Source organism: Scyliorhinus canicula, chromosome 9 (genome assembly GCF_902713615.1).
Source record: "Scyliorhinus canicula chromosome 9, sScyCan1.1, whole genome shotgun sequence".
NCBI lineage: Eukaryota > Metazoa > Chordata > Chondrichthyes > Carcharhiniformes > Scyliorhinidae > Scyliorhinus > Scyliorhinus canicula.
The window spans coordinates 74,455,613-74,480,220 of NC_052154.1; the positions used below are offsets into that span (position 1 = coordinate 74,455,613).

At 44.1% G+C, this 24,608-nt stretch overlaps 1 protein-coding gene across 2 annotated transcripts in view; it reads right to left on the reverse strand.

Annotated features, from left to right (window-relative positions):
- Positions 1-24,608, reverse strand: part of mbtps1 (membrane-bound transcription factor peptidase, site 1) — a 137,987-nt gene that overhangs the window by 33,769 nt on the left and 79,610 nt on the right. For both annotated transcript variants that reach the window (XM_038806916.1, XM_038806915.1), the window contains exons 12-17: positions 19,518-19,662; positions 15,917-16,105; positions 12,958-13,130; positions 8,307-8,422; positions 4,597-4,753; positions 3,145-3,269 (exon numbers count right to left, since the gene is read on the reverse strand). In XM_038806916.1, the coding sequence (XP_038662844.1) occupies positions 3,145-3,269; positions 4,597-4,753; positions 8,307-8,422; positions 12,958-13,130; positions 15,917-16,105; positions 19,518-19,662 (905 nt within the window). The remainder of the gene's footprint in view (positions 1-3,144; positions 3,270-4,596; positions 4,754-8,306; positions 8,423-12,957; positions 13,131-15,916; positions 16,106-19,517; positions 19,663-24,608) is intronic.

The following is a 24,608-nucleotide window of genomic DNA, read 5'->3' on the forward strand; positions in this document are numbered from 1 at the left end:
ATTTCTCTAAACCAGTCATACTTTTATACACCTCTATCAAATCCCTTCGGGCTTATTGACTCCAAGGATAACAACCTCCATTTTCAATAATAATCATTATTAGTGTCACAAGTTGGCTTACATTAACACTGCAATGAAGTTACTGTGAAAATTCCCGAGTTGCCACACCACGGCACCTGTTCGGATGCATAGAGAAAATTCAGAATGTCAAATTCACCCAACGAGCTCGTCTTTCGCAATTTGTGGAAGGAAACCGGAACAAGCCGGAGGAAACCCACGCAGACACAGGGAGGCACATGGGCGGCACAGTGGTTAGCACTGTTGCTTTACAGCACCAGGGTCCCAGGTTCAATTCCCGGCTTGGGTTACTGTCTGTGGAGTCTGCACATTCTCCCCGTATCCGTGTGGATTTCCTCGAACAAGTCCCGAAAGACATGCGGTTAGGTGAATTGGACATTCTGAATTCTCCCTCAGTGTACTTGAACAGGCACCTAAACAGTGGTGACTAGGGGATTTTCACAGTAACTTCATTGCAGTGTTAATGTAAGCCTACTTGTGACAATAATAAAAGATTATTATTATCACGTGCAGACTCCGCACAGTGACCCAAGCAAGAATCGAACCCGGGACCCTGGTGCTGTGAAACAACAGTGCTAACCACTGTGCTTCTGTAATCCCTGAAAACATTCTAGTAAATCTCTTCGGAACCCTCTGCAAAACCTTTACATCCAACCAGTGCCCAGAATGGTGAACCACAACCAGAGTGGAATCAAAGTATTTTATGTAGGTTCAGCAAAACATCTTGGCTTTGCTACTCATACTACAATGTACAAAGCCCATTGAAAGCTCAGGTTTCAGTATGATAAACCAACCACAGTTTTCGCAGACAATTGCATAATAGAAACAAGCATGTTGTCTGTAAATAGATCTGCTTCTTTGCAACTGGCCCCATGCAATATCTGGACAGCAACATGCAAATATCCTTTCAATTGCACATCCAAATTTAAGCATGGCAAAACATCCCTGTTAATTAGCACGAACCAATTCACTTGCAATAATGTGCTATTTCTATCCGCACAAGTGGGCTTTGTTAACAGAAAAATTATACTTTGCATTGAGTGATAAGTATGTTCTAATTTTAAATTGAATGGAGCATATAATAGGAGAGCACAAATCTGAAATAGAAAATACTGGAAATACTCAGCAGGCTAGGCAGCATCTGTGGAGAGAGAAACAGAGTCAATGCGTCAGGTACACTATCGGCACTAGTTTTGAAGAAGGGTCACTGCCTGCTGTTGCTCTCAGCACAGATGCCACCAGATGTGCTGAGCATTTCCAACACTGTTTCTCATGGAGCAAAAATAACCGCTTTTGCCATCCCCTCAAAAAGCCATCAAACTACTTGTGAGCCTTCCATTCCTCTTCAGCAAGGAAACCATCAGCAGCTGCCTAAAATCTGGTTTGGCACAATCTTAAACATGAATTTCAGAAGTATGAAGAAAACAAACAACTTGCTGAGCCAAAAACATGCCAAAGCAATAAATTGATAATTTTAAAAATGAACAATTATCAAAAAAGTGCCTGATGCAGAGCTAACTAATAGTTGGAGAAAGAGACTACAGGCCCCAAGTCCTGGTCACCAGAGAAGATTGCAAGGTGAGGGGGGTGGAAACCAGGACCAAGCTAAGGAGTTAGGTTTAACCCACATCAACCTCACTTTTGCCTCTGGTGGTATATACTCCACAGCCACCATCGACGCTTGCAAAGAGGTCAGGAAGCGGGACCACATAACGGAGGGAGGGGAGGTCAGGTTGGGAAGAGTCATGGAGGGAGGTGGTCAGAAAGAGCCATCTATGGGTAGATTGAACTTAAGATCTAAGGCACAAGGCCTCTCATCTAACCTTGCATTCTAGATCCAAAGGTCAGATCAAAAGTGAAGAGTGATGCAAGCACCCAAGAACTCCCAACAAAAACAGAACAGTCCACAAAGGAAGCGAGAGGGAGGGACTGGGGAATCTGGCGTGCCCTGCTTGGCCATTGATTGCTGCGGTCTTGAACAAGGTCCCCAAAACAGCAAATCTGGCAGGAAGACCAGCCAAATCGATTGCCTGCTCAGCCTATGAGTCCAGTCCCATACCCCCTCCCTTCCAGAAAGCACCGGCTCTGATGTACCTTATGCAGCCCTCTCACCTAGACTCTGTAGGGAACAACACAACTCCAAAGCCACTAATATTATATTGGTCACCATGAAATTCAACAGGGTATTCAAAAGAAATTTCTTTACTCGAAGAGCGGTAAGAATGAGAAACATGCTACCACAGGGAATGGTTGCAGCACATTACATTGATGCATTTAAGGGAGGACTAGACAAACATGAAAGAGAAGGGAATGGAAGGTTAAAATGGTAGATTTGGAGGAGGAAAGATTGGGCAGCCTCAAATGACGTAAAAGTACCAACAGGTACTTGGTGGGCTGAATGGCCCCTTTGTGTCATAATTCTTTGAATGGAAGTTCTTCTTGGCTTTCTGTACTGAAGGCGCAAACCCATGCATTTGCAGTCTTACATCACCAGCAGTAAATGTAAATGTCTCCACAGTCCCCACAGAGGTCCATAGGTTGCTCTACCCTTTTGAGAGAGAGCTGACTGGTGGTGATTTAACCCGAGGATTACCAGACCTCAGGCGAAGGCTTCATAAATAACCTCAGCTGATACGGGAATTGAATACACACTGTTGGTGTTGCTCCACGTAACTAACCAGTCGCCCAGCCAACAGAGCTAACTGACCCAATCACATGCAGTAATCTCCATAACATTAAGGCATGTATCTCCCAGTCCCTACATTGCATCTCCCAGTCCCTACACTGACCACAAGGATAGTACCAAATCAACATTCACAGATTTCAAATGGGGAAAAATTAATTTTTGATTTCTTTAGTGGGGCTGGAAAAGGAAATAAAGGGTCAAAAGCATTTATAAAATTTGTATATATTCATTCAACATCAAACGAAGTTACTCATGAACTTTTATGGATATTCTAAGTTTCCAGCAGAAGGGCTTTTCATCTTGAAACACTTGCATATAATCATGCACCAAAAAAAGTGCGATATCATAAACAGCTTAATGTAATACAGTTAGAATCTCACTGTCATGGTTTGCCATGCTGAAATCTCCTTCATACAAGCCGTCACCAAAAGCCATGCCCCACACCGATAACAGGTCATTGAGTGCTGGGATATTCGCCCCTCCAGTGTCTGGCATCCACCACTGTCTACAACGAAGGGACAAGGAAGGAAGAATTACAATCAGGTATTGGTTTGGTTCGTCAGCAAATTAACTTTTGTTAAGTTGAATTACAAGATATCTCAAGGGCCGTTATACATTGACTTATTTCTGTTTAAAATCATGACTGCTCCCAAATTATACTTTAAAAGGTGTCACTATCTTGCACTGATCTTCCACACACTCCAGGAAGCCACTGAATAATTACATGATGGTTCAATCACATTAGGCATCATTTCTAAATCATATTCTGCTTGCATTCAACATTCACGAACACAGGATCTAGGATTAATGGATGCCAAGCAGAACATTAGCAGAACATTGCTCAGTCAAGACCACACGGTCATACCCCAAAAAGATTTAACCAACCTAGCACATGTCTGGGTTCAAACTTGGACCTTCCTGAACACATTAGCCCAGTATCACATGCACTGTTCTTTAAAAATGAAAGCAGACTTGGCTTACTTGAGAAATATTAGTTGAAAGGAAGGATTCAGAATGGAAGATGGAGAAGTTAAAATTTTCAACACATTTATTCTGTGAAGATTATTCTTACGTGGAGTGCATTTATGTGGTAAAGATAGGTGTTAGTTCAGAGCAAGTCAGGTTGTATGACTGTAGACTTAAAATGAAAATCACTGCAAAGTTTAGAAATAATGAAAAATGTCTTCACTTGCATAATTTGGGATTATCAGACAAGCAAAGTGGTAGAAACCAAAATTTCAGGGCATCTTCAATGCAGTTGAACTTTAGACCAGTAGTACTGGAGTTTTGAAAGAATCTGCACTGATTAGCCAAGTACTCTTTAATCAGTGTAAACAAATAGAAAATGCAGAGATCGTAAAATAGTTCCTGTACCATTTGTTAAAAGAAGAAATGGCATTCTACCTAAATTTTTAACATTTCATTTTTAGAAAATATTTTGCCACAAGGTGGCATGGTGACACAGTGGCTGGCACTGCTGCCTCACAGCACCAGGGACCCAGGTTCAATTCCAGCATTGGGTGACTTGTCTGAGTGGAGTTTGTACATTCTCCCCGTGTCTGTGTGGGTTTCCTCCGGTTTCCTCCCACAGTCGAAAGATGTGCAGGTTGGGTGGATTGGTCATGCTAAATTGCCTCTTAGTGTCCAAAAGGTACTGGGATAGGGTGGGGGCATGTGTCTAGGTTGGGTGCTCTTTCAGAAGATCGTCGCAGACTCAATAGGTCAATGCCTCCTTCTGCAATGTAGAGATTCTATGATTATAAGACTTCTTTGGGAGTGGAGTGGGGTGAGAAAGACACGAGATCGAGTAGAAGATAACACAATGTTTATACCTGGTATTTTCATCATAGAATTTCACTTTTCTCATGACAGAGGTGTTGTACCAATCACTAAAGACAATTACAGAAAGGCCATTATCAACATCGCGCCTCAATTTAGTAATTTCCTCAGGAAAGTACTCTTCTTCACTATCTACCATCAGTAGGGTACCTGCAAGTGAAAATAAAAATCAGCAATTCATAGATGGTAGCATATCTCAATCATTCAAATGGCTGCATTGAATTGGCCTAAAATGCAGTTAACCACAGAATTGATTTTCAAACCAGCTCAAATCCTTGGGGAGTATTACAGGTGGGGGTTTGGATTTGGCTAAAAAGTTAGTCAAACCTCAGTATAGTTACAGAAAGCAGGTCAGAAATATTAATTGGAACACAGTGCCTTGGAAAAGGTCCAGCAGCCAAAGCTTCCAAGGAAAATAAATGCAATATTGTTTACATTGCATATGGCTGTCTTCCAACTATTAAATGCAGTTCAACCATTAACCTGATCCTTCAGTAGTTTACATAGAAGCCATGTAATGGTGTTCTTCTTAGCCTGACATGAAAAAGTACCTCATTCTGGTTATTACAACCAAATTCCTCATGTACTTATCAAGCTTGGGTGTAAATGCATGAATGCCTCAAGCACCCCATGTGGTAGCAGGTTCCAGCTAATAACTAAACTCTGGATATATATTTATGACCCCTCCCACAGTAGAAACATCTCTACCCCATCAAACCTCTTCACAAATGAGACCTCTATCTAGGTGGTCCCTCAAAAATAGAAAGAAGTAAATGTCTCTAATTACGTAGTTTGCCTCAATTCATTCTGGCAGCTGAAAAGCTGAATCTGGGGCCTCACGGCGCTGAGGACCCGGGTTCAATCCGGGCTCTGGGTCACTGACCGTGTGGAGTTTGCACATTCTCCCCATGGGTCTCACACCCACAACCCAAAGATGTGCAGGGTAGGTGAATTGACCACACTTAATTGAAAAAAAAAAGAATCGGGTACTCGAAATGTATTTTTTTTTAAAAAGAAAAACTGATACTTCAGCCCCACTAAACATATGTCAAAGAAAGGCATCCTGAAACTTCTACTAGCTTTTGAATGCTGACAGGCAAATAAATTTGCAGTCACACATTCCACCTGCCTGCAGCTCAGCCCCATCTCCCAAACAATGCGCAGGGCAGTGACAAAAGAGCCTGGTGGGGGGTTTAATTAATCATTTGGGTGGAGGTAATATTGGCGAATTAATTTTAGCAGAAATGATTAACTACCCTCAAAGAATGTGCTGTGGAACACTGCTCTTATTAATAAGTTAAAAGCATTAACACCAGGCAAGAAGCTAGTCTGTACGCTGCACATACCTGAAAGCTTGTCAGCTAACCAGAATTTCACTTATAAACACAAATGCATTGTAAGGGTTGGCATATTTCCCTTCTGTGCTACTTGCCAACAAAGGAAGTGAGCAGTTATGTTTTGTCAGCACACAATCTACTCACCACCAACTTAATTCAAACTAAGCTTAGAATAGCGCAGGCAAACAAAACACATGTTTCCTACAAAGACTTGTTCGATTTTATTTAAAATTAGTGGGTGACTTCCAAACACAAACGGACAAAGAATGGCCTACATGAAACTGCACTTAAGCACATCAAAACCAGGTGGGAATAGCCTTTACGGAGGTCCTGGGTCTTCAGCAACATGAGGTTCAAGGTATTCCAGATGCCAATCTGAAAATTGTATTTCATACTTATCAGCTGGGTTCTTCAAATTGGTTTACAAAACTTTATCTACATTATCCTCAAGGGAGTTGTATTTGAACACAGTCTTATTAATTTTTTTTATTTGTTTATGGGATGTCAGCATCGCTGCCCAAGCCAGCATTTACTGCCCATCCCTAATTGCCTTCAAAAAGGTTGTGGTAAGACACCTTGAACAGCTGCAATTCATAGGGGTACACCCAGTGCTGTAAGGGAGGAAGTGCTAGGAATTTCATGCAATGCCAGTGAAAGAATGGCGATATAGTTCCAAGTCAGATCGTGTGTGACTTGGAGGGGAGCTTTCGAGTTTTGGTCTTCTCAAGCATCTATTGTCTTTTCCTCTTCTTGGTGGTGGAGGCCATGGGTTTGGAAGATACTGTCAAAAGGAGTCTGGGCCGAGTTGCGGTAGAGCATCTGGTAGATGGTAGAACCGCTGCCACTGTGCACCAGTGGCAGAGGGACAAATATTTAAGGTAGTGGATGAGGAGCTTTATACTGGATGGTGTTGAACTGAAGTGCTGTTGGAGCTACACTCACCCAGGAAGCTGCAGAATATTCCATCACGCTTCTAACTTGCGCATTGTAGTCAGTGAACAGGCTTTGGGGAGTTAGGTGGCGAGTAAGTTACCTCAGAATTCAGTCTCTGACCTACCCCTGTAGCTACAGTATTCATACAGCCAGTCCAGTTTAGTTTCTGCTCAGTAATAACCCAATGATTAGGTGATAATAATGCAACTGAATATCAAGGGGATATGGACAAATTCTCTCTTGTTGGAGATGATCATTATCTCGCACTTGTGTGGCATGAATTTTACTTGCTACACATAAGCCCAAGCCGGAAATTTGTCCAGGTCTTGCTGCAGATGGGCAGAGACTGTTTCAGAAATGAGTTGAGAATGGTGCTGAGTTACAATGATGAGTGAACATTCCAACTCTGACATCATGATAGAGGAAAGGTCATTGATGAAACAGCTGAAGCTGGTTGGGTCTATGGCACTACCATGAGGAAATCCTGCAGCAATGTTCTGGGTGGAGATGATTGGCCTCAACAACCATAACCATCCTCTGCCAATTCCCATTGATGTCAGCTTTTCTAAGGCTTCTAGATGCCACACTCAGTTATATGCTGCCTTGGTATCAAGGACAGTCAGTCACTCTCATCTGCCCTCGAGTTCAGTTGTTTTGTCCATGTTTGGACCAAGGCTTTAATGAGATCAGGAGCTCAGTGTCCCCCTCGAGCAGAACCCAAACAGAGCACCCATGAGCAAATTATTGCTGTGCAAGTGCCACTTGATACCAATGTCGATACACCTTCCATCACTTTGCTTATGATTGAGGGGGTTGATGGGGTGTCAATTAGCCAGATATTTTTTTGTGGATAAACTCCCCAAAGCCTGTTCACTGACTACAATTTTCACATTGCCAGGTAGAAGCCAGTACTAAAGCTATATTAGAATAGCTCGTCCTGGAGCATGGGATGTTCTGGAGCACAAGTCTTCAGTACTATTGCTGGAATATTGTCAGAACCCACAACATTTACAGTATCCAGTGCATTCAGCCGCTTCTTGATATTATGTGGAGTGAATTGAATTGGCTGAAGACTGGCATCTGTTTTGGTGGAACCTCAGAAGGAGGGCAAGATGGATCATCAACTCGACATTTTTGGCTAAAGATGGTAGATTGAATTCATGCTACTACATATCAAGGGATGATGATTAGATTCTCGCTTGTTGGACATGGTCATTGACTGGCACTTGGGCGGTGCGAATGTTTGTCACTTTATCAGCCCACAGCCCAAGACTGAATGTTGCCCAGGTCATGCTCAATGCAGGCATGGTCTTCTTTAGTATCAGAGGAATTCTGCAAGATACTGGTCTGAATGGTATTGAACATTCCACACACTTTTCACCTTTATGATGGAGGGAATGTACAGCAGATAAGAAGTTTACTGCAAAACCTACCATACTGGCTGGCATCAAAACAGGTGATGGGTGCTCCAAGTACCTCCACAAAATACCCCATGCTACGCAAGTGTTGGTACATATCTCTAAAATTTGTGTGGACATGGTCACCATTCCTAATTAAAAGAAATGAAACAACATACATTGGAACAGTTTCTTTCATTGTTGAGATAACCTTAAGTTTAAATACTTTGGGGAATTTTAATACAACAGCAAAGGTAAGCACGTTAAATTTTCAATTGAAAAATAACCAACTGACATCAATTAACCCTGCACTTTCAAACTAGCTTACATCTCGAGATCACTTTGAATTACTTAATAGCTCGAAATAGCAGTCAGTAACTTTATTTAATGTTGAAGTGTGATTTTTAACAAAATATATTAGTACCAGTCAGATATACAAAGCTGACAATCAATGTATCTAACTGTATTACATCAAGTGCTATCAAGGGTCTCTTTCCTCTGTAAAAACCAGCTACTATACCAGGACCATAGCAAAGATAATATCCAGCTTCTATTTTCCCCTACCAAGCCTCCTTAAACCCTGCACTTTTCTCCTTCTGCCCTCATCTCCAAACTATAAGGAGTTGGGTCTTCTTCCCTGCGTCTCGGGTATCATCGGTCTGAGCCCTGGTCAGATGTTACTACAGATATTCAATTCTCCCTCTGAAAGCTCATCATATCTTTGGGATCTCCTATTCCTTTGACTCCATCACCACTAGATTGTTTATCATCCAGCTTCACTTTCTGACATCAATGCAAGCTACAACTAAAAGTATGCGGATCTGGTGGGCCCCCTGTTGGTGCGAGCCTTCAATGAGGCATGGGGGGGGGGGGGGGGGGCTTTGCCCCCGACGATGTCGCGGGCACTGACATCTCTGATCCTAAAGCGGGATAAGGACCCCTTGCAGTGTGGATCATGCAGGCCTATCTCGCTCCTCAATGTTGACGCCAAGTTGCTGGCAAAGATCCTGGCCACCAGGATAGAGGATTGTGTGCCAGGGGTGATACACGAAGATGAGACAGGATTTGTCAAGGGATGGCAGCTCAACACGAATGTGCAGAGACTGCTAAATGTTATCATTATGCCGGCAGTGGAGGGGGAGGCGGAGATAGTGGTGGCGCTGGATGCAGAGAAAGCGTTTGATAGAGTTGAGTGGGGGTACCTGTGGGAGGTGTTGGAGCGGTTCGGATTTGGGGAGGGATTCATCAAATGGGTGAGGCTGCGCTACGCGGCTCCGATGGCGAGTGTAGTTAAAATGGAAGAAGATCAGAGTACATTAGGCTCTACCGTGGGACCAGGCAGGGGTGCCCCCTGTCTCCCTTGCACTGGCGATTGAACCTCTGGCTATGGCGTTGAGGGAGTCAGGGAGATGGAGGGGTCTGGTGCGGGTGGGGAGGAACATCGGGTATCGCTGTATGCGGACGACCTGCTGTTGTATGTGGCGGACCCAGTAGGGGGAATGCCGGGGGTGATGAAGCTGTTAGCAGAATTTGGGGGCTTCTCGGGCTATAAGTTAAATTTAGGCAAGAGCGAGGTATTTGTAGTACACCCGGGAGATCAGGAGGAGGGAACTGGGAGGCTCCCGTTTAAGAGGGCAGTGAAGAGTTTCAGATATCTGGGGGTGCAGGTGGCCAGGAGTTGGGGGACTGTCCATAAGCTTAATTTTACCAGGCTGGTGGAGCAGATGGAGGAGGAATTTAAAAGGTGGGACATGGTGCCGCTATCATTGGCGGGTAGAGTGAAGTCCGTCAAAATGACAGTTCTCCCGAGGTTCTTGTTCCTCTTCCAGTGTTTGCCCATCTTAATAAGTAGAAAAACTGAAATCGTACAGATTCAGGAAGGTATGTCTCATACTTGTCTGAAATCTCACTGATACAGAATCAAAAATGAACCAGTGCTGAGTGTCAATTATTACAACCAGTCTCCTGCGGGAAAATTTGTATATAATACATGCTTATAGTTACTCTATCTTTGGGGACATGGGTTCAAACCCTACCAAGGCAGCTGGTGTAAATTCAATTACTAAAATCAGGAACATAAGAAATAGATAGTCTCAGTAACGCTGACCACAGAACCACAGAGGGGGAGGGGGCAGCATGGAAACGGATGGAGAGGGCGTCCTGTGGAGATACAAGCCTGGGGGCCCTGGTAACGGCGCCATGGCCGCCCCCTCCTACGAGGTATACCACGAGTCCGGTAGTGGCGGCTACCCTCAAGATTTGGGGGCAGTGGAGGCGACATAGGGGAGAAGTCGGGGGCTCGATGGAGGCTCCGTTAAGGGGGAACCATAGGTTCGTCCCGGGGAACATTGACGGGGGATTTCAGGGTTGGCACAGAGCGGGCATCAGACAGATGAGGGACCTGTTTATCGATGGGAGGTTTGCGACCCTGGGGGAGTTGGAGGAGAAATTTGGGCTGCCCCCGGGAAACATGTTCAGGTATCTGCAGGTAAAAGCATTTGCTAGACGGCAGGTGGAGGGATTCCCTTCGCTTCCCGCGAGGGGGGCGAGTGACAGGGTGCTTTCGGGGGTCTGGGTCGGGGATGGGAAGATATCTGATATCTACAAGGTAATGCAGGAGGTGGAGGAGGCGTCAGTAGAGGAGCTAAAGGCTAAGTGGGAGGGGGAACTGGGAGAACAGATCGAAGATGGGACATGGGCTGATGCCCTCGAGAGGGTTAACTCTTCCTCCTCATGTGCGCGGCTTAGCCTCATCCAATTAAAGGTGCTGCACCGGGCCCACATGACTGGGACGAGGATGAGTAGGTTCTTTGCGGGTGAGGACAGGTGTGTCAGGTGCTCGGGGAGTCCAGCGAACCATGCCCATATGTTCTGGGCATGCCCGGCACTGGAGGAGTTCTGGAAGGGGGTGGCGAGGACGGTGTCAAGGGTGGTGGGATCCAGGGTCAAGCCAGGACGGGGACTCGCAATTTTTGGGGTTGGGGTGGAGCCGGGAGTGCAGGAGGCGAAAGAGGCCAGTGTGCTGGCCTTTGCGTCCCTAGTAGCCCGGCGAAGGATTTTGCTACAATGGAAGGATGCGAGGCCCCCAAGTGTGGAGACCTGGATCAATGACATGGCGGGTTTTATTAAGCTGGAGAAGGTCAAATTAGCCCTGAGAGGATCGATACAAGGATTCTTTAGGCGGTGGCAACCTTTCCTCGACTTTGTGGCTCAACGATAGGGTACTGGGACAGTAGCAGCAGCCACCCGGGGGGGGGGGGGGGGGGGGGGGAAACGATGACTATGTTTGTTTATTTAATTTATTTTTAAGTTCTCTTATTGGGGTTGGGGGGGATATGATACATGCGTTGATACGGTCTGGGGGGTGTTACAGTTGTTATGGGTTATTTTGTTGTATTTCATTGTTTGTTGTTATATTTTATATTTTCTGTAAAAAATTCCAATAAAATTTTTTTTTTTTTTTAAATGCAAGCTACAACTTTTCCCTCGAAGTGCTGCCCCCTCCCTTGCAAAGTTGCTATTATCAATCCGTGTGTCACCCCATCTCCAACCTCCCTTTCCTCTTCCATGTCCTTGAACACTGTTGCCTCCCAAACCCATGTTATTTCCATTGTATCTTGGATCAGGTTTCTCTTGTCACGGAGAAATAATATAAAATATCTTTCCGCATTCAATTAACTTTCATTTACAGGAACTGACGGTTGGACCTTGGATTTACATCTCCTTTTGTAGTAGCACAGTGCTATATCCTCACTGCCTTGTAGTCAGAGCAATGCACTAACACTTGCTGAAAGAACGCAAACTGCCCCAGGTTTCAGCCTCAGATCAGCTCCCAAATGTACGTTAGCATGATTACATTAAGACTGGCTTTCCCAAGTGGATTTTGTCCTGTTGGACATGTGAAAAATTGCACTTCACCAGCATCTGCCAAAAGCTTTCATAATGGGTTTACGGTCTGCAAAATAAAGTACTGAATAACCAATATTTGTGTCACTAGAGGGTTGTGCTCGGTGCTCTACTGAGCAACATTTCCTTCCCATGGAAGGACTGCAAGACGACCAGTTTCAGGTTAAAATGTTCTTTTCACTTAGGATATTCTCAATTACATTTATATTACAGCAAATAAATGCTTTTTGTAGAACATAGAACATAGAACAGTACAGCACAGAACAGGCCCTTCGGCCCTCGATGTTGTGCCGAGCAATGATCACCCTACTTAAACCCACGTAACCCGTATACCCGTAACCCAACAATCCCCCCATTAACCTTACACTACGGGCAATTTAGCATGGCCAATCCACCTAACCCGCACATCTTTGGACTGTGGGAGGAAACCCGGAGGAAACCCACGCACACACAGGGAGGACGTGCAGACTCCACACAGACAGTGACCCAGCCGGGAATCGAACCTGGGACCCTGGAGCTGTGAAGCATTGATGCTAACCACCATGCTACCGTGAGGCCCCTTTGTGATAATAAAGAGTTTGGATCCAAATGATATACCATTGTCCCCACACACACTAAAATCTGCAAACCAAGGAACATGTTGGCGTTAACTACTTCTTTTAGTTGCTTCACTGCTTCCATCGGTACACGCTGTTTCATTAAAACTGGAGCTTCTCACTCAAAATATAGCAGATGGACTGTGAAGAGCATAAACACAGCCCGACTCCTTAGAGGGACTCACCAATCTAGCGGATCATTTTTCATGCGCAGGTTGTCCCTTGGAAAGTAACCGGGTGGGTAACGTAGGTTGTGATACTGATCCCAAAGGACTCTTTTACTGCGAGGTGGTGTCGGAATGATCTTCACTTTGATTGGCAGCTTAACAGTTGATGTCATTTCATTGCCATTGTTCGACTTAAGGAGAGGAAGAGAGAAGACAATTTAGCACTACACAGATTGTCAACACTCGGCACACTTTAATTTCAGGCTATTCAGCAAACAAAATAAAACAAAAACATCCCAGTCTACCCTGCACTTGGGAATGATAATCACTAATATTCAAAAGTTCTCCTGAAAAACAAACATAGAACATAGAACGATACAGCGCAGTACAGGCCCTTCGGCCCTCGATGTTGCACCGACATGGAAAAAATCTAAAGGCCATCTAACCTACACTATGCCCTTATCATCCATATGCTTATCCAATAAATTTTTAAATGCCCTCAATGTTGGCATGTTCACTACTGTTGCAGGTAGGGCATTCCACGGCCTCACCACTCTTTGCGTAAAAAACCCACCTCTGACCTCTGTCAGAGTGGACTTAAATTATATGATCACAAATTACTTATCAGAATTAATCCTGGGAAGCCGTGACAGCCACGTCACTTTCCCAACGGACACTTGTTTCAAATTAAAGCCAGTTGGTGCCAATAGAACAAATAATTTGTGCAACAAACATTGAAAAGCCAATGCATAGGGATTTAGGTGTATATTGGTGGGATCAATGAGCCAAAAACAACAAATTTCATACTGAACTTAACATCTTAACTTCGGTTCAGTAGTACTGATTTTTGGTTGCTCCCCATTCTGACTTCTAATCTATTAATTGTTCTGTAAAACCGAATTGTCACATTTCTCCTTTACCGAATATTATTTTTCGCTGGGGACTGGCAACAGCTTAGAAGAAACCCGAAGATGATCAAAGGTTGATGGTAATATTAAGTTTCCATACGGTAAAGCTATGACGACACAAATTTCAACATACAAACATACGAATGAGAAGCAGGAGGCCCATCGAGCCTGTTCTGCCATTTAATATCATGGCTGATCTTATAGCAACCTCAAATCTGCATCCCGCATACTCCCGATAACCTGTCAACCTTGCTTACCAATAATTTATCCACCTCCATCTTTAAAATATTCAAACACTCTAATTCCACCACCTTTTCAGCAAGTGAGTTCCAAAGACATGATCCGCAGTGAAATATTTTGTCTCATTTCAATCTTAAATGGCCGACCCCTTATTTTTGCAGTGACCCTGGTTCTAGATTCTCCCAAAAGACAAGCCATTTTCTGTACATCCACCTGGTCAAGATCCCTTAGGATCTTATATGTTTCAATCAAGTCACCTCTTACTCTTCTAAACTCCAGTAGATACAATCTTTCCTCATAAGACAATCTACCCATTCCAGGTATGAGTGTGGCAAACCTACTCTGAACTGCTTCCAACACATTCACAGCCGTCCTTCAATAAGGAAACTAATTGTGTACACAGTATGTCAGATGTGGTCCCACTGGTACCCTGTACAATTGAACATAACCTGCCTACATTTTAATTCAATTCCCCTCGCAATCAATAACATTCCATTAGCTTTCCTAATTACTTGCTGTACCTGGATACCAGCATTTTGTGATTCATGCACTTGGGGCACCCAGATATCTCTGCATGTCAGTACTCTTCAATCGTTCATCATTTAAATATGGTTCCTTTTCATTCTTCCTATCAAGAAGGACAACTTCACATTTTCCCACATTATACCCCATTTTCCAGATCTCTGCCCATTCAGTTAATTATCTATATCTTTTTGCATACTTCTTATGTCCTCTTCACAACTTACTTTCCTACCTGCATGTCATCGACAAATTTGGAAACCATCCCTCAATCCAAGGCATTTATGTCAATTGCATATGGAGGCCCCAGCACTGATCCCAGTGGCACACCACTCATTACATCTCGTCAATCTGAAAAAGATCCATTTATGCCTACTTTCGGCTTCCTGTTAGCCAGCCAAGTTCTTACCCATGCCAATATTACCCCCTATGCCATGAGCTTTCATTTTTTGCAATAATCTTTAATATGGCACTTCATAAAATGCCTTCTGGAATCCCAAGTACAGTATATATCCAACAGTTGGTTCCCCTTAATCCACAGCACATAATTTCCTCACAGAACTCCAATAAATTGGTTAGACATAATTTTCCTTTCACAAATCCATGTCAAGTCTGCCTGATTACCTTAAGCTTATCCAAGTAGCTTCTAACATTTTCCATATTTAAATCATAGATTGGCTCATTACATCATACAGTTCAATCATCTTTCCCTCAACAGCCAAGGGAGATTAACTATGGTGGACAACATGGAAGATTGAGACACCTTGCAGAAAGTTAACCCCGAGTCTGGTAAAGTAAGGTAAAATCACCATAGGCTGCTTTCCCCTTTGAGGGGGAGAGCTGACTGGTAGTGATTTAACCCGAGGATCACCACACGTCAGTGAGGGACAAGGCCAGACGAGGGATCTCAGCCAGTATAGGAATTGAACCTGCGCTGCTGGCCTCTCTCTACATCACGAACCAGCTGTCTAGCCCACTGAGCTAAACCTGTACAGTAATCGACAATGGTTCTGTGGTCAGCGTTATTGAGACTAGCTATTTATTATGTTCCTGATTTTAGTAATTGAATTTACACCAGTTGCCTTGGTAGGGTTTGAACCCCTGTCCCCAGAGATAGAGTAACTATAAGCATGTATTATATACAAATTCACCCGCAGGAGGCTGGTTATATTAATTGACACTCAGCACTGGTTCATTTTTGATTCTGTATCAGTGAGATTTCAGACAAGTATGGGACATACCTTCCTGAATCTGTACGATTTCAGTTTTTATACATATTAAGACAATATAAATTGATCTAACAAACTTACATCATTTTCAGCTGGTGAGGCAACAGTAACCATCACATGGCCCTGAGCAATGCCTTCCCATGATGCAGCTTTCTTGGTGACAGATATCGATATAGCTAGAAATCCAGACCAAGGCCAGAGGACTTGGGAATAGGAAAACGCAACCTCTATGTTGTCTCCATTCTGAGGTAAATATGGCTGCCAGATGGGCTAAAAACAAAATACAGTAGTGAGTAAAAAGCCTTTGGTATAATTGACAAGTAACCACATTGATTAAGGAAACATTGGCAGGGGGAGGAAAGGGTAAAAGGAGATTTGTAAGAGAATTTAGACAATGGTTTTCCACAAAATGTAAAAAGTTACCGTAATTTTCGAACAGACAGCACTGCCACCAAATCCCCTGGTGAGATACATGAAGCAAGTGAAGTAAATACATGAAGTAAAAGGTTAATGGGGGGGTTGTTGGGTTACGGGTATAGGGTGGATACGTGGGTTTGAGTAGGGTGATCATGGCTCGGCACAACATCGAGGGCCGAAGGGCCTGTTCTGTGCTGTACTGTTCTATGTTCTATGTTCTAAGTATGGAACTAAGGGTGCTGAACCTATTGTAACATGACTCAAACCCTGGCTACAAATGAAGGAGGAACACACCAACACTGTGCATCCATCTGATCACTTCGTAAATTCTATAATCTCTCAACCATTTTAAATCTTCGAGGTGGCCATCATTGCTGATCTCTTGAATATTTTTTCCAGAATGCGAAGAGAGTATGATCTACTGTGGGTCACTTGCTATTTTTCTTGTTTTTAGGAGTCATGTAAATCTCTCTCATAAATAACATCTAGATTGCTGCAGTCATCCAAACATCAACAGGAGGAAGGCTGCAAGAAAGCAGTTCAATCTATTACTAAATCAAACATATGCTGAAACTATGCAGCACTCTGCTCAGGCCACAGCTTTTGGTTGGTGTCTATCTTTAGCAAACTAAAGTCCTGGAATTGATATAGAGGGGCCACGTTACTGATTCAGAGTGTCAGAATATTGTGTTCTGAATGACAATAAACTTGAGCTCTACAATCCTGGAGAAGTGAGATTATAAAATGATAGAACATTTTACGAAAGCGACACTACTTCTAAATAAACTATAATAGAAAAAAGAAACATGGTTTCAAACTGCTTTAACGTAATCTTTAAGATTGTCAGGCGATTAGGTAGAGAAGTCAGTCAAAATTGGACCATCAGGTAAGGTTGTGGAAGCAAAAAAAGTATTTCAACAAATAATAGGATGCAGTGATTAAAGATATTATAGGTTTTTTCAGGTGGATGAACTAAATTTGGCTACGTCTTCCGTATTATTTGGATGAGAGCACCAGGATTTCACATTCTTACCATGAAGTAAGGTTCATTTCATTCTGTCCTTCACTCAATTTAGTAACTCATTTTACTTAAAAATTCAATTAGATTAGACAATTTAGAAACCAGATATATTGGTTTTGCAATTTGACTCCATTGATTGAAGGGAAAGGAAGAGAAGTTAGGAAAGAGGCCTACTTGCAGGTTGCTCGGGTTTTTTTGGGTGGGGGGGGGGCTCTGTAGGTATAACATTTCTAGTTTAGTGGGGAGGGTGAAAGCTGATCTGGCAAGGTGGGATGGTCTCCCTCTATCACTGGTGGGTCAGGTACAGGCGGTTAAAATTAATGTGTTACCATGATTTGTTTATTTTTCAATGCCTGCCGATTTTCCTGCCAAAGACATTTTTTAGAGAGATTGAAGGGATGATTACCTCGTTCATACAGGGAGGGAAGGTGGCCAGAATTAGAAAGGTGTTACTACAAAGAGGAAGGCAGGCAGGGGGTTTGCATCTTCCGAACCTGATGTATTATTACTGGACGGCGAATGTGGAGAAGGTGCGGAGCTGGGTCAGGGGGGTTGATTCCCAGTGGGTCAGAATGGAGGTGAGTTTGTGCAGGGGTCGGGATTGAAGGCGCTAGCAACAGCGCCACTCCCGGTGGCCCCAGGGAAATACTCAGGAGTCCGGTAATAAAGCTTTATTGAGAATTTGGAGGCAGTTTTGCCAGCTCTTCGGGTTGAGGGCAGGGTCTGGGGAAATGCCGATTTGATTTGAGCCAGGAAATTGGGATAGAAATTTTCAGAGATGGGAGGAGAAAGGAATTAGGACACTAAAAGATTTGTTTCTTGGAGGTCGGTTTGCAGGATTGAAGGAGCTGGGAGCAAAGTATGGGCTGGAGCAGGGGGAAATATTTAGATACATGCAGGTTCGAGACTTCGCCAAAAAGGAGATACAGAGCTTCCCAGTAGAGCCGGCCTCCACATTGCTGGAGGAGGTGCTGATGACAGGGGGACTGGAGAAGGGGGTAGTGTCGGTGGTTTACGGGGCTGTTTTGAAAGAGGAGAAGGCACCACTGGAAGGAATCAAGGCAAAGTGGGAGGAAAAGTTGGGAGAGGGTATGGAGGAGGGGTTCTGGTGTGAGGTGCTTTGGAGGGTGAACGCCTCCACCTCTGTGCGAGGTTGGGGCTGATACAGCTGAAGGTGGTATAAAATATATAGCGCACACCTCAAGGGCGAGGATGAGCCGGCTCTTTGAGGGGGTAGAAGATGTGTGAGAACATTGCGGCGGGGGGATCCGGCCGGGGTTGGAAGCCGGTGCAGAGGCAGATGCTGTAGCCTTCGCCTCATTGATTGTCCGAAGGTGGATCCTGTTACGATGGAGATCAACCTCTCCACCCTGTGCCCTGGCATGGTGGGGGGACCTGCTGGAATTCTTGACTCTTGAGAAGGGCAAATTTGAACTGAGGGGAAGGATGGAGGGGTTCTACAAATCACGGGTGTTATTCATTATCCACTTTCGAGAATTGGATTACAACAAACATTGGGGGGGGGGGGGGGAAGAGACTGTGTGTTAATGGTCACTATGGGTGATTCCTGATTCCTTTTTGTTATTTGTTTATGTTAACATGCGGTCTGCTGTTTGGGGGTTTGGTGGGAGGATGGGATCGTTGTTGTTATGGGGATTGGCTTTGCATTGTTACTGATTATTGTTTATTGTTGGGTGTAAATTTGGGAGAAAATGTGAAAAAGGAGAATAAAAATATTTATAAAGAAAAAAAGAGGCTGACAGCTGGCATAATAAAGTTGGACACAGTGGCTAAATGTAGGCTGTTTACTACCCTACCTTCAATCCTCAGTTACTTCAAAGGCTAAATCAATCATGTTCTTGTGCTAGGAAGTAACTTGTATGCACTGGGTTAAGATGGAATTTCACCACTGAAGAATTCAGATATTGTATTCCATTCTACAATTCAAGGCGACATGGTAGCACAATGGTTAGCACTGCTGCCTGACAACATCAATTCCGGCCTTGAGTGACTGTATGGAATTTGCAGGTTCTCTCCATGTTTGCGTGGGTTTCCTCCAGGTGCTCTGGTTTCATCCAGTCCAAGGATGTGCAGGTTAGGTGGATTGATCAGGTTAAATTGCCCCTTAGTGTAGGTTAGGTGGTGTTACAGAGTTACAGAGATAGGGCAAGGGAGTAGGTCTACACCCCTTTCAACCATTTTGCAAATTCCACATCATTACCACCATCATTTTACAATGCTTACCTTGTCAATAATCCGACCAGTGACACCCATGCCATTTAAGATTGTTACATTGACAATAGTAGGCATTCCCCCACAATAGATGGGCTGGGAGCAGTAGGGCCACATGTAAGGACACTCGGTGAGGTCAATGTAGCTTGGGCTCAAACTGAAAGGAAAGAAAGTTGGCAATTTCAGAAGATAATCCACAATCACATTACAAGAAAAGTGCAGCTGGATGGAACAGGTTCCACTCACAAGCAAATACAGTTTGGTGTTTAGTTAGGATCCACAGACGTCTGCATATCAAAGAAAGAGTTCACTGCAGCCCTCATCAATTCTGAAGAGGCTGATATTTCAAGAAATTGTGCAGTACAGGCATGTCACTTGTCTCTGTTCTTTCCACCAATCGCTCAGTAACAACACTGTGCTTGCACTATACAGTACCGTAATTCCAAGGTTCAGCACACAGGAGAACAGACCGAGTGTAGATGAATGAGGAACAATAACTGAATGTACGGTCAAATAGATAGATGTAAGGCAGAAGGCAAAGTATTAATATAACAATGTTTAGTTCAGATAATGTATTTCAAAAGGCACAACCTAGACAACTTAAAGCTCACGCTGCAGTATATACTGCATTTCCAGTTACATGATATAATTCTGATATTCACTAAACTTATCACCCAACTTCATATGATCAAGACAGCAGCTACATAGACAAGAACTGGACAACCTTTTTTATTTAAAAAAAAACATTTTTCTAACTAAGGGACAATTTAGTGCAGGCATTTTCAAAGTGGGGGTCGTGACCTGCGGGAGGGTCGCGGAGCCGTCCGTCGCGGTGTTCCCAATCGCGTGAATTCGCGCGCAACAGTCGCAGCAGCCGGCTTTTAACAATGCCGACTGCGAGCGGCTTTGAAAATGATGGCCGCGAGCAGATAATAAAATGCGAGCGCACTGCACATGCATGCCTGCTCAGTGCAGAACCAAGCGAGAAGCACGGCGGCCTCCTCCTGACGTTATTGCTGACCCAGAAGTTTAAAAAAAAAATTTAGTACAATCTTCCTGTCTGAAGCGCCTTGACGCACAGAGCAAGCCCCCCACCAAACCCTTGATGTCACGTTCTTTGGGCGTGATCGAGAATCCTCCATTTTGTCAGGAGCAAACAAGTAAATGAGGACCAAACAGGCTCACTTCTCACATTAAAGGTAAGATAAAACGGTGGGTTGCGAATGTTGGCCAGCGTGGGTCCCGAAGGTTGGCCGGTTGGTAAAAAATGGGTCCCCGTAAAAAAAGTTTGAAAAATACCAATTTAGTGTGACCAATCCACCTACCGTGCACATCTTTGGGTTGTGGGCGTGAGACCCATGCAGACACAGGGAGAACGTGGAGTTTGCAAACTCCACACGGACAATGACCTGGGGCCGGGATCGAACCGGGATACTCAGCGCCGTGTGGCAGCAGTGCTACCCACTGCACCACCTGAAACACAAATCCTTTGCATATTGGCACAGTGATCCTCTTCCATTGTTTTCCCAGTACAGACTTCTGTAATTAATGTTGACTCATTAAGCATGATCCTCCCAAAGGTTATGAACCTATCCCCCCCCCCCCCCCTCCGGTGCTGTTCACATTTGCCTTCAACCTCCAAGAAGCCACTCATGCATGTTGTTTCCAAGTGCACCCAGTGTACTACTTTCAGCTGGGTTAGAATCTGCACTGAGCACGAGGCGGAGTTCGCCCTATGCAGTCCTTTGCTCCAGAGTCCTCCCCGTATCGCTATGTCTACCTTTTTCTCCCTCGTCTCGTCCAGTGGGTGACTTTATCTCCGCTACTAGTCCTCCGTACATGTTGTTTCTTAACCTAGTCTTCATTAAACAGCACGTTACATGAACATGTAGCTCTCAATCCACTTACACAGACAGGCAAAGGCAATACTTGCATTTACAAAACATTTTTGTTCTATTAGGGAAATCCTTCAAGAACCCTTTTCCAAAACCGACATTGGTGGCAACTTTCATGACCTCTGAAAGCTTTCCAAAACCTTCTACCTGTATCTGTTCAAAACAGGATTATTTCTCTCTAAACTCCACCTAGCCCCTCAAACAAAGGTTTTCCACTGGGGTGTCCAGACTTGAGCCCATCATAGTTATCTTCACTGTTTGATTGCCCACTCCCTGCATATAGAAGAATGGAGCCATGTTATTGATATGCAACTAACCTTCCATTGACAGACAGAGGTCATCAGACTCTGATGGGCTAATAGCTGGTCAGACAAGAGTGTCCCGGAGGACAATGGAACATGAGTGACGCATCCTTGCTAAACAGGGCCATTTGTGTATTCCCACTAACAAGTTTAAGTCTGAATGGGATAATGTAACTCATGTCATGTGTGGGTGCAGCCCTCAGCCTCCATGCTAGCAGTTTTTTCCCCCTCAGTCTGTTAAACTCCAGAGTTACCTGCTACATCTTCAATCTAATTTGTGGACCCCATTTCCTAATGTCTCCCTCATGTATCAGACCACCCTCATCTTCAGAACAAATAACACGTCCCACTTTGCTTTCTGAATGGCATCATATCGATCAACAGCAACAGCATTCACAGTCATGCGCCATATTATTCCACAAATATGGCACCTATTGTGCCATCAAGTGCATTGGATACCCCACATTTCTTGAATAATTTGACGACAATCTCCATTCTGATTTCATCTTGGGCCTTTGCAATGCATTTACACACGATTGCTAATGTTGGAGCCCGTATGCCTCTTTCGTGGGTGCCTTCCCTCCTCCAATTATCTGTTCAATTTTTCTCTTGCGCAATCCTTGAAGGGCTTGCTCAAAGAGGTATCCAATGGTTGAACGAGGCTGGTTAGACAATTGGGAATCACAGCAACATCATCGACTAGGTGCAGTCTGAACATGTCCCAGAAGGACAACTTTTTTCTTTACCTAATCCTCCGGATCGAAAACTCCAAACTTTCCTCCACATTTTCAGGCCAGCTTCATCTATCTATCCTCTACTGTGAACATGGATAGCTTCTCCTTTTGGAAATTTTTGGAGGGTTGTTCTCTTTAATATCTTCATTGACATCTTCAGCTTTATCCCATAAGGCATACACAACAGCAGAATTGTGAATCTACACTTTTCAATGGTACTTGTATTCGCAGTTTGTTATTTCAGTTTGACTGGCTGGCACATCAGAATTCAGTCTTACCCATGTACCCGATACAGGCCAATCTGTATCCAAATTTTTTGTCTATGTTTGATTATGAACCATTGAAAGTTTTGTGGAAGGCGGTATGAAATCTCCGTATTCTGTTCAGTGAAGAATTGGTTCTTTTCATAAACCTGGCACACCACCCAGGGTTGGCTTCGAAATCAGCAATACTTAATTTTCGGGGCAAAAATCAAAAAGATTCGAGGAAGAAAGTCCATTTTTGGCAAAAAGTCAGGGTGGGTTAGTTGGGTGGGGGGGGTTGGGGCTGGAAAATCGAACTGTATAAAAATAGGTTTACAAATTTATGAGTGGCATGGACAAAGTGGATAGTCGGAAGCTTTATCGCAGGGTGGAAAAGTCAATTACAGAGGTTTAAAGTGCAAAGGGGAAAGTTTAGATAAGATGCGAGAGAAGTTTTTTTTTAGAAACACAAGAGGGCGTGTGACTGGAACGTGCTGCCGGAGGAGGGGATGGAAGCAGATACAATAGTGACATTTAAGAGGCATCTTGACGAATCCATGAATGAGGGGGGAAAAGAGGGATACAGACGCTGGAAATGCAGAAGGTCTTAGTTTAGGCAGGCATCATTATAAGCACAGGCTTGGAGGGCCGAAGGGCCTGTTCCTGTGTTGTACTTTTCTTTGCACACAAGTTATATGAAAAATTAATGATTTTTTTTGGCCAAACATCAGGGTTGACTTTTACACACGATCAACCGTTATTCAAGGATGTGTGATAATGGAAAGAAATTGTAGGGGAATTGATATTTAATGATTAGTTTTGGTTTAGGTGACACAAAGTAGATATATAGTTGAAATGTATTTTATTCTAAACATGTATAAACAAGAACAGTAACAAATACAACACATTCAACAACCTACAATTTGTACAGTTTTCCCTATTTCCCTCCCCTGCAACGACCAATTCTTCAAACATGGTCATGAACAATCCCCACAGTGCCTCGAATGCCTCCTCCGTCACCCTCCCTGTCAATGTCAGATGCAGTGTCCCCCATCTCTCAAGGTCCCAATTAACCTCTTCCACCAAAATTGTCAAATTCCACTTGTGCATCATAGCCCACTCCCTTGTCACCCGAATCCCGAAATACCAAAATCCTTTCCGAGCCACCATAAATGGTAGCATCTCTTAAGTTGACCTTCAGCCCCCCCCCCCCCCCCCCCAACCAAACCTTTCCAGTATTCCCATGATCCTACCCATATTTTCCAGCAGATACAATACAAACAACAGATTGTCTGCGTATAGCGATGCCCAATGTTCTCTACTCCCCCCCACGAACCCCTACGACTCTGCTGATCCCCTAAGGGGCATCGCCACGGGTTCAATCGCTAACATAAATAGCATTCATGACTACAAGTGGCACTGGGGCTGTATACAAGCAACACATCCGCACCACAAACTTCGGTCCGAATCCAAACCTAACCAAAATCCATGGACCTCCAGCACCTACACACGCGCACGCGCGCACGCACACACGCACGCACACACACGTGTCATTATCACATCAATCGACAGGATCAAAAGAACTCCCCCACCCTCCAACAGACAACAACTGTACCCTCCAAGCAGCTCCCTCCTTTTACACCAACTCTCAGATACCCCCCCCCCCCCACCACCTTACGGTCTCTTATTTGTTCGCCTCTTCTAGCGTTTCGAGATAATATTCCCAGCCTTCAAAAGTGACCCACAATTTTGCTGGGTATAAAACCATGAGCTGAATTTTCTTTCGGTAAAGTACCGCCTTGGCCTTGCTGAAGCCTGCATGCCTCTTCGCCAGTTTTGTCCCAATATCCTGGTATATGCGAACCCAGTTCCCTTTCCATTCGCAATCTTGCTTCTCTCAGACATTCTTCTCCAGAAATTTGCACATCTG